The 12,149-nt window shown below is 45.3% G+C and overlaps 1 protein-coding gene across 1 annotated transcript in view; it reads right to left on the reverse strand.

The window, feature by feature from the left end:
* Positions 1-11,626, reverse strand: part of HCN2 (hyperpolarization activated cyclic nucleotide gated potassium and sodium channel 2) — a 68,335-nt gene extending 56,709 nt beyond the window's left edge. The window contains exon 1 of the mRNA XM_087921110.1: positions 11,244-11,626. Within this exon, the coding sequence (XP_087777236.1) occupies positions 11,244-11,626 (383 nt within the window). The remainder of the gene's footprint in view (positions 1-11,243) is intronic.
* Between the last annotated feature and the right edge of the window lie 523 nt (positions 11,627-12,149).

Here is a 12,149-nt window from a genome sequence, read left to right on the forward strand (position 1 = left end):
TCTGCAAGGAAACAACCAAGCTCAGAGAGCACCACACTTCAACCTTGAGCTACAAAGGTTCTCTTCTATTGACCTCTTGTTTGCAGTACAGTAAACTGCATCAAGTCAAAGAAAACTCAGAACTGGATGAGATTCTAGAGATCATTTAGTCCAGCCCTATCCAGTGTGGGATCTACTAGAGCCATGCTCTTTAATATATGGCCCTGTATATCCCTCAACACCTTCACAGAGATCTAGAAAATCAAAAATAACCTGCAGCCTATATGGAAAAGTAACATTAACATCCCATCCGGCCATAGTGGGAAGCAGCAGCAGTATTGAATGCATCCATTTTAATTTTTAATACCTTTACATCTGATACATTATTGATAAATGTAACCCATTCAAACCAAAACTCTTTTGGCGTCCTGCATAATATTTAAACATGGGAAAGTGTCCGGGGGGCGGGGGAAGTGCACTAGAGCCTCTCCAGTGAAGGAAAACTTGCTATTATTTCATGTGGCAGACAGTTCCATTGGCTCCCAGAAAGCTCCTTTTGATGCCTTGCCTTGAGTGTCCTTCTTTGTAGCTCTAGCCCACTTTAGCCCACTGAAATAAATCCTTTTTTCCTTTGAAATGGCCACTCTTCATAATTGAATCTTTGACCTGTCTGAATGGAGGGTTGAGAGGAATAGTTGCACCCATTGTCCTCAATCTTAGCAAAGGTTAAAATGTGTGGACTTCACCTCCCAGAATTCCCCAGCCAACATGGCTAGCCAGGGAATTCTGGGAATTGAAGTCCACGTATCTCAAACTTGCTGAGGTTGAAAAACGTTGGCTAGGCCTATCTTGAAGTCAGACACCTCCACCTCCGAATACTAAATTAATATTAAGGAGGAGCATTCTTGATCCTGTGCAAAGTGGCTTTGACATCAGTTTCAAAGAAATAAAAAGCGGTTTTCCTTCACATCCAAGAGGAAAAAGTTTAAAGGAAATTTAACCATCATTTTCTCTATTCTTATCAGTAGGAAGTGTGACTATTGACAATTCTTCTCCAAAGGGAGGAACGATGGTTTATTGACTCACACAACAACCCTAAAAGGGAGGCACACCAAACCCAAGGACACCCCATGGTTTTTGACCTAAATAGCAATCCACACTCATTTCTTTCTAAATTGTCTCTGTTTATTAAAAAAAAAAAAACCCACACAGTTTTAAAAGTCTGGAGTCAAGGCTGATTTTATGAACAAGTCCACACCATTCTCTTGGCACGGATTTAGAAGTGGTTTGCTGTGGCCTTTTTCTGAAACTGGCAATCTTTAAATCTGGAAGGCGGAGATATTTCTTAAGAAGCCAAATAACCTTGGCCGATAATATCAACCCCAATTCCTTCCAGATGCAAAGTATCCCACTCAGGAGGCTGTGAGTTCGATCCTAGGTAGAGGCTAATATTTGGAATAGACTATGATCTATGTCCTATGAAATATATGAGCCAGGCGAAGTCAAATCTTTGATCTTTCTCAAGATTTTAGGGCTGGTTACAGATAGTCCTAGACTTGGAACCATTTCTTTAGAAACTGTTCAATGTTACAATGGCACTGTAACCTGTGACATGGCCGGTCCTCACACTTATGACTGTTGCAGCATCCCTATGGCCACATGATCCAAATTCAGGTGCTTGGCAAATGGTATCTTTTTATGACCGTTGCAATGTCCTGGAGTCATGTGATTCCCATTTGGGACCTTCCCAGCTGGCTTCTGACGAATAAAGTCAGTGGGGGAAGCAGGGCTCACTTAATGACCACATGATTACAGGCAGTCCTTGACTTACAGCAGTTCATTTAGAGACCGTTCAAAGTTACAACGGTAGTGAAAAAGTGACTTGCATCATTTTTCACACCTATGACCTTTGCAGCCTTCCCATGATCACATGATCAAAATTCAGAGGCTTGGCAACTGGTTCACACTTACGACGGTTGCAATGTCCCGGAGTCACTGTGATCCCCTTTTGCAACCTTCTGACAAGCAAAGTCAACGGGGAAGCTACATTCACTTAACAATTTAAGGTTACCGACTTAGGAACTGCAATGATTCACTTTACAACTATAGCAAAAGTGGTTGTAAAATGGGGCAAAGCTCACTTCACCAATGTCTCACTTAACAACAGAAATTTTGGGCTCAACTGTGGTCATTAAGTCGAGGATCACCTGTAATTGCAGTGATTCGCTTCACACTGTGGCAAAAAAGGGCTATAAAATCGAATGCCACTCTCTTAACAACGGCCTTGCTTAGCGACGGAAATCCTGGCCCCAGTTGTGATTGTCAGTGGAGGACCCCTTGCACAGGCCTGGGAGAATCCTCCCTTCCCGTCCCTGACACCCCGAAAACACAGCAGCTGCAGCTGAAAGTGCAGCAAACATACTGCAGCTCCTTTGCTACAGAAATAGCAACCAAGGCAATCCAAACTGTCAATCCAACTACTGCACCCGACCTGACTTACAGCTAGTTAAAAATTTAAGATGGGGAAAAGAAGGGAGGGAGGGAGGGAGGAGAGAGAGAGAGAGAGAGAGAGAGAGAGAGAGAGAGAGAGAGAGAGAAGGAAGAGAAAGATTACAGATTAACAGAGTTGGAAATGACCTTGTAGGTCATCTAGTCCAACCCCTCCTCACCCCCAAGCAGGAGATTATTTCTGAAGACGGCAGTCCAGTCTCTTGACAGAGAGGGAGACAGAGAGAGGGGGGGGGGACAGGAGGGGCGGGAGAAGAGGAGAGGAGCAGGGAGGAGAAAGAGGAAGAGGGAAGAGAAAGACTTGGGAGTGGAGGGGAGGAGAGGGAGAAAGGAAGGAGGAAGGAATGAAGGAAGAGGGGGAGAGGAAGAGAGATACAGAGAGAGAGATGAGAGGAAGAGAGATACACACAAGGAGACAAGAGAAAAAGAAAGGAGGGAGGGAGACAGAGAGAGAGGAAGAAAGAGGCAGAGACAGAGAGAAAGATTTTGTGACAAACCACCCTTTGCTCTTCTCCTAAAACCGACAGTTAAGGCCAAGCTTCCTTCCCCCACAATTCTGATTTGCTTTGCAGCAAAAGACTTACTCATTATTCCTCCCGCCTCTCAGCTCTGTCACCTTCTAAGGATGGAAAAGGGGAGAAAAAGGGGGGGGAGGAGGAGGAATGTCCTTGCTTTCAAGGCCACCTCAAAATGGAAGCCTCCTTTTCCTCCCCTAAAAAAGGGGCACCTGCCCCTCCCTCTCCACCAGGGATGCTTTGCAACTCCCAGACTATGGAAGCAGCTGAAATTTTTGCAGAACAAGAGAGGGAGGGAGAGGATGATCCGCCTCCCCCACTAGGGTGGTTGCAATGATTCCACCATCCCATAACCAGATGACGGTAGGGAGCAGGTTTGCAACTGGGGGGGGGGGGCTTGGAGGGGAGGAAGCACAAGGTTCTTAGACCTCTGAACCTATTGTGCTCTCTTGTCATTAAAAAATAAAAAAGAATAATAACTTTATCCACCAGCTGATCAAGGCCACGGCTTTCCCCCTTCCCACCTCTCTCCATTTCTCAAGGCTTCCTAAAAAGAACAGCCTGCACTTTTCTCCCATATTATCCAAGGTCAGCCGGCTGGTCCGGTCTCAACAACTGTTCCAAACTCTTCCCAACTTCTCCAAGCTGGCACACTTGGGATATTTTTGGCTCCTGTACTCTGCATGAGCAGCCAGCCTGAGTTATGTCACTAACAGGCCCCTGAAGTTTGTGCAAGTATGGCCAACGTTTGGGATAAAATATTCTCCTAGGCACAAACCAGCTACTTAGGAAAAAGTAAAAAGAATGACAAAGATGAAGTGCTGGGAAATTGGATTTCTTTTTAAATTGCTAGTAAGCTGCTGCTGCTGGAAAAACCTGGCACTCTGTTGAACTCTGAATTCATTTCACAGACACCTCAGGTTAGACGCTTGAAACGATTTACAGAATAAACTACATTCAGATATCAGTCCACTTTTCTGTTTTTTTTTTCCAATGCAGGTATTTACTGCCCCAAGTGATAACCCAGGTCTCAACAGAGGGTTAAGAATCACAATGTTTTGCTAGGAAATATTCACAAATTCTGCAGATGTTGTACCTCCCGTTCGTTTAAACTACCTTGTTTTTTAATTTTTACTGTGCTTTTAACCTTTAAAAAAACGTGTTGTTTATAAACCACACAGACCTGTTTACATGAAAAGGCTGACATAGAAATTTGATGGATGGATGGATGGATGGAAGGATGAATGGATATATATATAGAGAGAGGGATGGATGGATGGATAGATAGATAGATAGATAGATAGATAGATAGATAGATAGATAGATAGATAGATAGATAGATAGATAGATGGATGGATGGATGGATGGATGGATGGATGGATAGATAGATAGATAGATAGATATAGAGATAGAGTATGGATGAAATAGATAAATAGAGGAAGAAGAAGAAGAAGAAGAAGAAGAAGAAGAAGAAGAAGAAGAAGAAGAAGAAGAAGAAGAAGAAGAAGAAGAAGAAGAAGAAGAAGAAGAAGAAGAAGAAGAAGAAGAAAGAGATAGATAGATAGATAGATAGATAGATAGATAGATAGATAGATAGATAGATAGATAGATATGGGATGGGTAGCTATAGATATGGATGAGATAGATTTATAGAAAGAAAGAATGAATGAATGAAAGAGAAAGAAAGAAGGAAAGAAAGGAAGGAAGGAAGGAAGGAAGGAAGGAAGGAAGGAAGGAAGGAAGGAAGGAAGAATATGGAAAAAGTGCTCAGCATTCAACCAATTCTAAATTTGGGCTAAATTACTCTTAAGTATAGCAATATCTACAACTCCACATTCACAACACTTATTGAGTATCTCATAACTACTACCAAAGTGCTTAATCAGATTTTTAAAATTAAATTATTTAGTTCATGCTTTTAAAAAGTAACATAAAACATAGAAAAAAGGATCGATATAAAGATAATTATGATAGACATACATTCATGGTCAAAGAGAGAGAAAAAAAACACAAAGAAAGTGCTTTAACAAACAAGCAACAAGATGTAACAAAGGGAAAAAACATAGTATGTATTAGCACTATATAGCTCATAGTATATTGTATATCACAACAGTAAAAGTTATAATTCTATATATACCCACTGGTATCTAATGCAAAAATTACTGAAGCATTTATATATTTCTAAAACATTTATATAACAATCACGCTTTTAAAAACTTATTGTATTTTGTTTATCGGCAATCTGCTCATAAGTGGCAAGTGCTATCAGGTCTCCAATCCATTGAGTGAATTGAATGTTTAACCAGATTATTCTAAGTGCAACTATTGGACGGATCTTTGCATGAGTTAAGATGGAATGCATCCAATATGCTAACCTAGACTAATGATTGAGTTTGGTTAATTCAGGTATATTTATTAGGCTTATTTTCGCTCAAGACGGTGGACGTACCTAATATTCCTTCTTCCTCCCATTTCCTCTCACTTCCTCCCACAAAAATAACCCTGTGAGGTAGGTTGAGACAAACTTTAGAGAGTATATGTCATGTTAGGATAGGTATAGAGAATGTCATGCCCCTGGTGGAGACTGACTCTGAGGGAGAGGAGGAACAGCCGACAGGGAGTGGAAGTGTGGCTCCGGAGGTTGTGGAGGAGGCTGGGGAAGGGCAGAGGCCGGCTGGGCAGTCAAGGTGGACCCAGGCCCATCCCCTCTCCATCCTAGGGCACGCAGGGAGGAGAGGATAAGGGAGAGATGTGGTCTACTGGGGAGGAGAGGGCCTTGATCCTCTTCATGGGCTGCAAGTGAGACAAGTGAATAAGAGTTTGGACCTGCGTACTGGCAAACGTTGGAAACAAAGCATAGAAATATCTCTAGTTTATTGTTTCCTCTCTGAGTTTGGCGTCTTTCCCAATGTGTGTTCTCATATCTGTGGACGTCTTCAAGCCCTTATCTTGCCTGGTTTGTGTTGCTTTTTACTCTTTCTAAGGCATTTCCTCCTTCTTGTAACTGCTCGTGTGGGAGTTTTTTGTCTCCAGTCAAGGATATTTGGAGCTTGGAAGCAAAGTGAAGGGAAAAAAAGGGGCTTCACCTGGTTTTTGTGACTGTGTTTATTTTGTATCCCATCCTGGGTCATCACAGAGAATCCTTGACTTATGACCACAATTGAGCCCAAAGACAGTTGTTAAGTGAGTTGGGCCTCCATTTACGACCTTTCTTTGCCTTTAAGCAAATCACTGCCACTCTTAAAGTGAATCGTGCCATCATTAAGCAAATCTGGCTTCCCCCATTGATTTTCCTTGCCGGAAGCCAACTGGGAAGGTTGCAAATGGGGAGTCACGTGACTCCAGGACACTGCAACCGTCATAAATGCATGCCTGTAAAATGGAGCAAAACTCATTCAACAAATGCCTCGCTTAACAACAGAAACTTTGGGCTCAATTGTGGTCGTACGCCGAGGACTTCATGAAGGACACTTTGAGAAAGTCACCTTGTGTGATCCGTTGTCCAAAATAAGAACTGATTGGTTACAGGTAGTCCTTGACTTATGACCATTTGTTTATTGACTGTTTAAAATTACAGCGGTGCTGGGAAAAGTAGGTTGTGACTGATTCTTAGCACTGATGACCGTCATGGCATCCCACAGTTATGTGATAATAATTTGGGTGCTTGGCAACCAATATGTATCTACAATGGTTGCAGCATCACGGGACTGTGATTTGCGACCTTCTGGGGGAGGACAGATGACAGGGGGCTTCCAACAAGGAAAATCAAAGGAAGAAGCCAAATTCAGAGCGATTCACTTAACAACTATGGCAAAAAAGGCATAACACTGGGTATGACTCATTTAACAACCACACTGCCTAGTGATGGAAGTTCTACTTTCAGTAGTGGTCATAAAATGAGGACTACGTCTTCTGATGTTGCTTTCTGAGTATTCCGCTGCATCATAATGATAAAACTGCCAACTTCTGTTCAATAATAACTAAAACATTAAAGTTGCACTAATATGCTGGTCTATGGAAGTAATAAAGATTTGATTTGATCAAATCAGCATCAAACCACCTTTTTCCAGTATCTGCTCAGTGTCACTTAAAACTATTCATTTAATTAATTATTATCCCCCCCTCACCACCACCTAGTAACAGAACCCCACTGAAAGGACTAAGTTTCATGTTTATTCCTACCCAATCCCATAAAGTCACCTTATACAGACTGTTTCCTAGTATGATTTGATTGCTTATTGTACCCTATGACTATCATTAAGTGTTGGACGTGATGATTCTTGACTCTTGACGAATGTATCTTTTCTTTTTATGTACACTGAGAGCATTTGCACCAAGACAAATTACTTGTGTGTCCAATCACACTCGGCCAATAAAGAATTCTATTCTATTCTATTCTATTCTATTCTATTCTATTCTATTCTCACCAACATTCTAAGCAACGTATATCTATTTGCACTGGAGCTTCAATTTGTAAAAATCCCAGCCAACAGGCTCAGTTGGAGGATAGGAACATTTAGCACCTGAAGAACAAAGCAGGGAGACAGGCTGGTATAGCACAAGGCTAAAAACTAGGAGACGGTGAGTTCTAGCTCTGCCTTAGGCACGAAAGTTGCCTGGGTGACTTTGGGAAAATCACCCAGAAATGGCGAGTTCTAGTTCTGCCTTAGCCATGAAAGACGGATGGGAGGATGTAGATCAATCACCAGGAGATTGTGAGTTCTAGTCCTGCCTGAGGCATGAAAGCCAACTGGGTGACTTTGGGCCAGTCCTTCTCTCTCAGCCCTGGGAAGAATTAATAGGCAAGGACAAACCCCAAAACCTTGCCAGGAAAAACTGCAGGGACTCATCCAGGTAAGCCAAAGCTTAACCTTTCCGAGACTAAAATTGAACTAAAGGACAATAGTCATAAATTCTTTTTGTCAGTGTTCACTTCCCCAGATATGGCTTGAAAGACATCCTTAAATTTCCTTTCTGACCAACTTCAGAAACCTCAGCCGCTAAAAATACTTCCCCTAAAGCAGGAGTTTTCCAAACTTGGCAACTTGAAGACTTGTGGACTTCAACTTCCAGAATTCTCCAGCCAGGCTAATGGCTTAACTACAGTGTCCCAAAGCCTTTTTCCAATACAATTATGTGCTGGACGACGTATTTCCCAGATTTTGCAAAAGCAACAGGACCTTTGGAGGTCCCGGAAGGAAAGAGGCACTTTTGGTATATATGTGTTGATTTTTAAAATGCCACAAGGTTATTTTTTACTTCGATTGAATGCTTGGGGCATGAATCTTACCGATTGAGGTTTGATTCACGGTGAGTAAGTCTGCCACTCAGCAACAGTGAATAAGCTTAATGCCCAAAATTTAGGGCATACGGTAGCACTGCTCTAAAGATTGACTGCAATCTAGCGATCAGGATAACTGGTGAGAACTCAGGAATTTTCTGTCTCCCATAAATTCGCAACCTGAGTTCAAAACGGAAATTTTTTAAAATCTCTTTTTAACCCTACCGGTATCTAGATTTATGCTCTCTTTTAAGATTCATACTTTGTTTACAGTACAATTTTGGGCTACATGGCAGTAGCTTGGCTCTAGTTTAACATGCCTGCCAAACATGATTTATGGCTTAGTTGTTTTGGGAAGCCAGCTCAGCGGGGGTCATTCAATAAAATCAACCGTGCAATACATGAAACCCAAACTATGCAACAGCAAATTTGAAATGGTGCAATGCATTCCAAGCTACCGTAGTAAGAGCTCAGGAAGTAAAACTCGCACATGCCTCGATCTTAAGAATATAACCTGGCTCTAAAACAGTAACTGTGAGAGGGACCCTGGAGTCTTAATGCACGATTACTTAAACATGAGTCAGCAACGTACAGCAGCAGCCAAAAAAACAAATACAATCCTTGGTTGTATAAACATAAGCATAATCACGTGAAGTATTAGTACCGCTTTATAAAGCCTTAGTAAGGCCACACACGTCTCATGCTGCATCCAGTTTTGGTCACCACATTACAAAGAAGATGTGGAGACTTTGGGAAAAGTGCAAAGAAGAGCAACTAAAATGATGAAAGGTCTGGAGAGTAAAACGTATGAAGAATGGATGAAGCAATTGGGTTTCACTAAGTCTAGAGAAAAAACCTGGAACTAAGGAGAAACTTCCTAATTGTGAGGACAATTAATCAGTGGGATAACTTGCCTTCAGACGTTTTTAAGAAGAGACTGGACAGCCACTTGTTTGAAATGGTATAGGAGCTCCTGCTTTGAGCAGGGGGGGGTTAGACTAGAAGACCTCCAAGGCCCCTTCCAGCTCTATTCTGATTCTGATTCATCCCTTAAGTTATTACTGTGAATCTGATTCTGACCTTTTGCAATCCCAATTAAGAATTCTCAAGTTCCTTTAGAGATAAAAGCTTAAAAGCATCCAAGGCTGATCTATTACTTCTCCCAAACACCAGTTAGATGTCCTGACAGCTATTTCGTTTCATTCTTGGCTTGTATTAAAACAACCACAGGAATAGCTCAAAGTCGCTCTGGAAACCTGTACCTATAATTTATTTAGAAAGCCAATATGCCGCTCGCTCCCTGAAGATGTAACCAAGCCCTCTTTAGAAGCGGTATTAACAATAGTCCCAAAATGCAAATTACAAATTAAAACTATCACTTCAAAAAGATTTGGACAAAGCAACAGGCTTTAAACCTTTGCCTAAACATTCATCCCGAGAAAAACAGCCAGCCGGATAAACCAATGCAACCATCTTCCTAATAAAGAAATACTTTTTTTTTTCCTTCTCCCAAAAATGCTTTTGCAGGAGGCAACCGGACTTCCTTGTTTTTTCTTTGAAGACGTTTCACTCCTCATCCAAGAAGCTTCTTCAGCTCTGACAGGATCCTTCCGTTCCCCACTATCCTGTCAGAACTGGAGAAGCTTCTTGGATGAGGAGTGAAACGGTTTCAAAGAAAAAAGCTGCCTCCTGAAAAAGCACCTTTGGAGCAATAGATGACTGAGAATCTCTACAGATATTTTTTCTTCTTTTTCTTCCTTTTGTGCAAGAATTTATCTGCCTTGTCCTTCTGGAACCCATCACAGCCCCAAATGTTTTTTTCTTCCTTTCTTTCCTACTTCTCCCACCGACTGTCCCTGTTTTGCCTCAAATGTCCTCCTCCTTGGCATTTTCCACCCACCCCAAGTTCTGCTGGCTGGAAGACTAGAGCTTTCCCTACCCGTCCTTCGCACAACAGAGTGACCCCGGGTTTTCTCCCCACTTTCTCAGCAATTCTGCACAGATTCGCTTGGATTTATTTTTTTCCTGTCAAGCTCCATGCTCAGAGGGAGACGGCGCATTGATCTGATGGATGCCTGCCGCAACTGAGGTCCCTCCGTGGGCTCTTGCCCTTAGCTGGAGACCAAGGGGAGATGCAATATCAGGCTGTCAGTCTGGATTCTCCTCTTTTTTCGGGGGAGCTGCGTCTGATCCTGACCCAAGGTTTCAGCTCTGGCCTCCCCCACACAGACATCCCACAGGAAGGGAGGGAAGCCCAGACTCCGTTCCTTTAAAGGCAGGATGGGAAAAATCCCAAAGCTGCTGCCACTACAGATAGTCCTCGACTTACAACGGTTTGTTTAATGTTACAACGGCACTGAAAAAGACACTTTTTTTTTTTTCCACGCCGAAGACCATCGTAGCATCAACACGGGTCGCGTGATTTACACCTTCGGAAGCTTGACAACTGACTCAGGGTTGTGAATGTTGCAGAGTCCCGTAGTCACGTGATCCCCTCTGACGACCAACTGACAAACAAAGTCAAAGGGGAAAACCTTTGTGACTCACTTAACAACCATGATTCACTTCATGACCGTGGCAAAAAAAGAAAAGTGTCCTTCGATGGGGGCAAAACTCACTCGACATATTTCTCACGTAGTAATGGCGGTCGTAAGTTGAGGACTACCTGTCTTTTCACCAGGAGGCAACAAGAGTCCTGCCTTGGAGCAGGGGGGGTTAGACTAGAAGACCTCTGAGGTCCCTTCCAGCGGGTTGGATTGTACCTTTTTCTACTAGGCCAAAGGTCAATGGGGAGAAGTTCTCTTTCTGGTCTGAAATCACGGCAGGCCATTCCGCCCCCCCCCCCAGCTGACTTCTTCTGCCTGCAAAGCGAAGGGCGGAGCAGACCCTCCCCCCCCACACACCCGGGCGAGTGGCCCGGCCTCCCAGCCCCCTCCCGCGGTCGCTGCCCCGAGGCTCGCCTGAAGTCGCTGTAGGGGTGGATGATCCAGGCGCCGGCGGACTTGACCCGCTCCTGCTCCCTCTCCACCGCCTTCTGCGAGCCGAACATCCGCAGCGAGAACTTGTTGACGCCCGGCTGGAGCATCGCGCTGAACTGCCGCTGCATGAAAGTCGCCTGGCCGCCGCGGGGCTCGCCGACGCCCGGCCCCACCTCGGCTCCATCGGTGGCGCCTTCCTCGGCCGCTTTCGGGGACCCGCCGCCGCCGCCGCCTCCTCCCTCGGTGCTGCAGGAGAAGGAGACCTTGGGCTGCGAGGGCGGCGGGGGCGGCGGGTCGGGACCCCCTTCGTCCCCGCGGCGGCACTCCCCGTTGGGGGAGCCCCCTTTGCCGGCGCGGCCGCCCATGGTGCACCCGCGCTGCAGCGAGAGCAGCGTCCCCTTGGCGCCCTCCTCTTGCGACGGCGAAGCGCCCGAAGACGCCGGGCCGGGGGCGGCGGAGACCCCCGGCGGTGCTGCAGTGGCCGCGGCCGGGCCGCCGCCTCCGCCTCCGCCTCCTCCTCCGCCTCCGCCGCCGCCGCCGCCGCTTGAACCGCTGCCCCCCGTCCGCATGCTGGACCCTGAAGGCGCCCCGACACCAGCAGCCGGTTGCGCGCCGGGATGCGGCAGCGGCGGCGGCGGCGGCGGCGACGGCAGAGGTGGAGCTCAAGCAGCCGGGAGGGGAGGGGCTGAGGAGCAGCGGAAGGGGGAGGGGGAGAAGAAACAAGCGTGTGGGGGAGGGTCAAAAGTCAAGGGGAGAAGCGCTTGAGGGAGGGGAGATGGGGGAGGGAGGGGGCAGAGGGGGGGAGGAAAGGGAGGGAGGAAGGGGAGAAGCGCTTGAGGGAGGGGAGATGAGGGGGGAGGGAGGGGGCAGAGGGGGGAGGAAAGGGAG

The sequence above is a fragment of the Pseudonaja textilis genome, chromosome 1, assembly GCF_049901715.1.
Source record: "Pseudonaja textilis isolate UNSWEBS1 chromosome 1, rPseTex1.2, whole genome shotgun sequence".
NCBI lineage: Eukaryota > Metazoa > Chordata > Lepidosauria > Squamata > Elapidae > Pseudonaja > Pseudonaja textilis.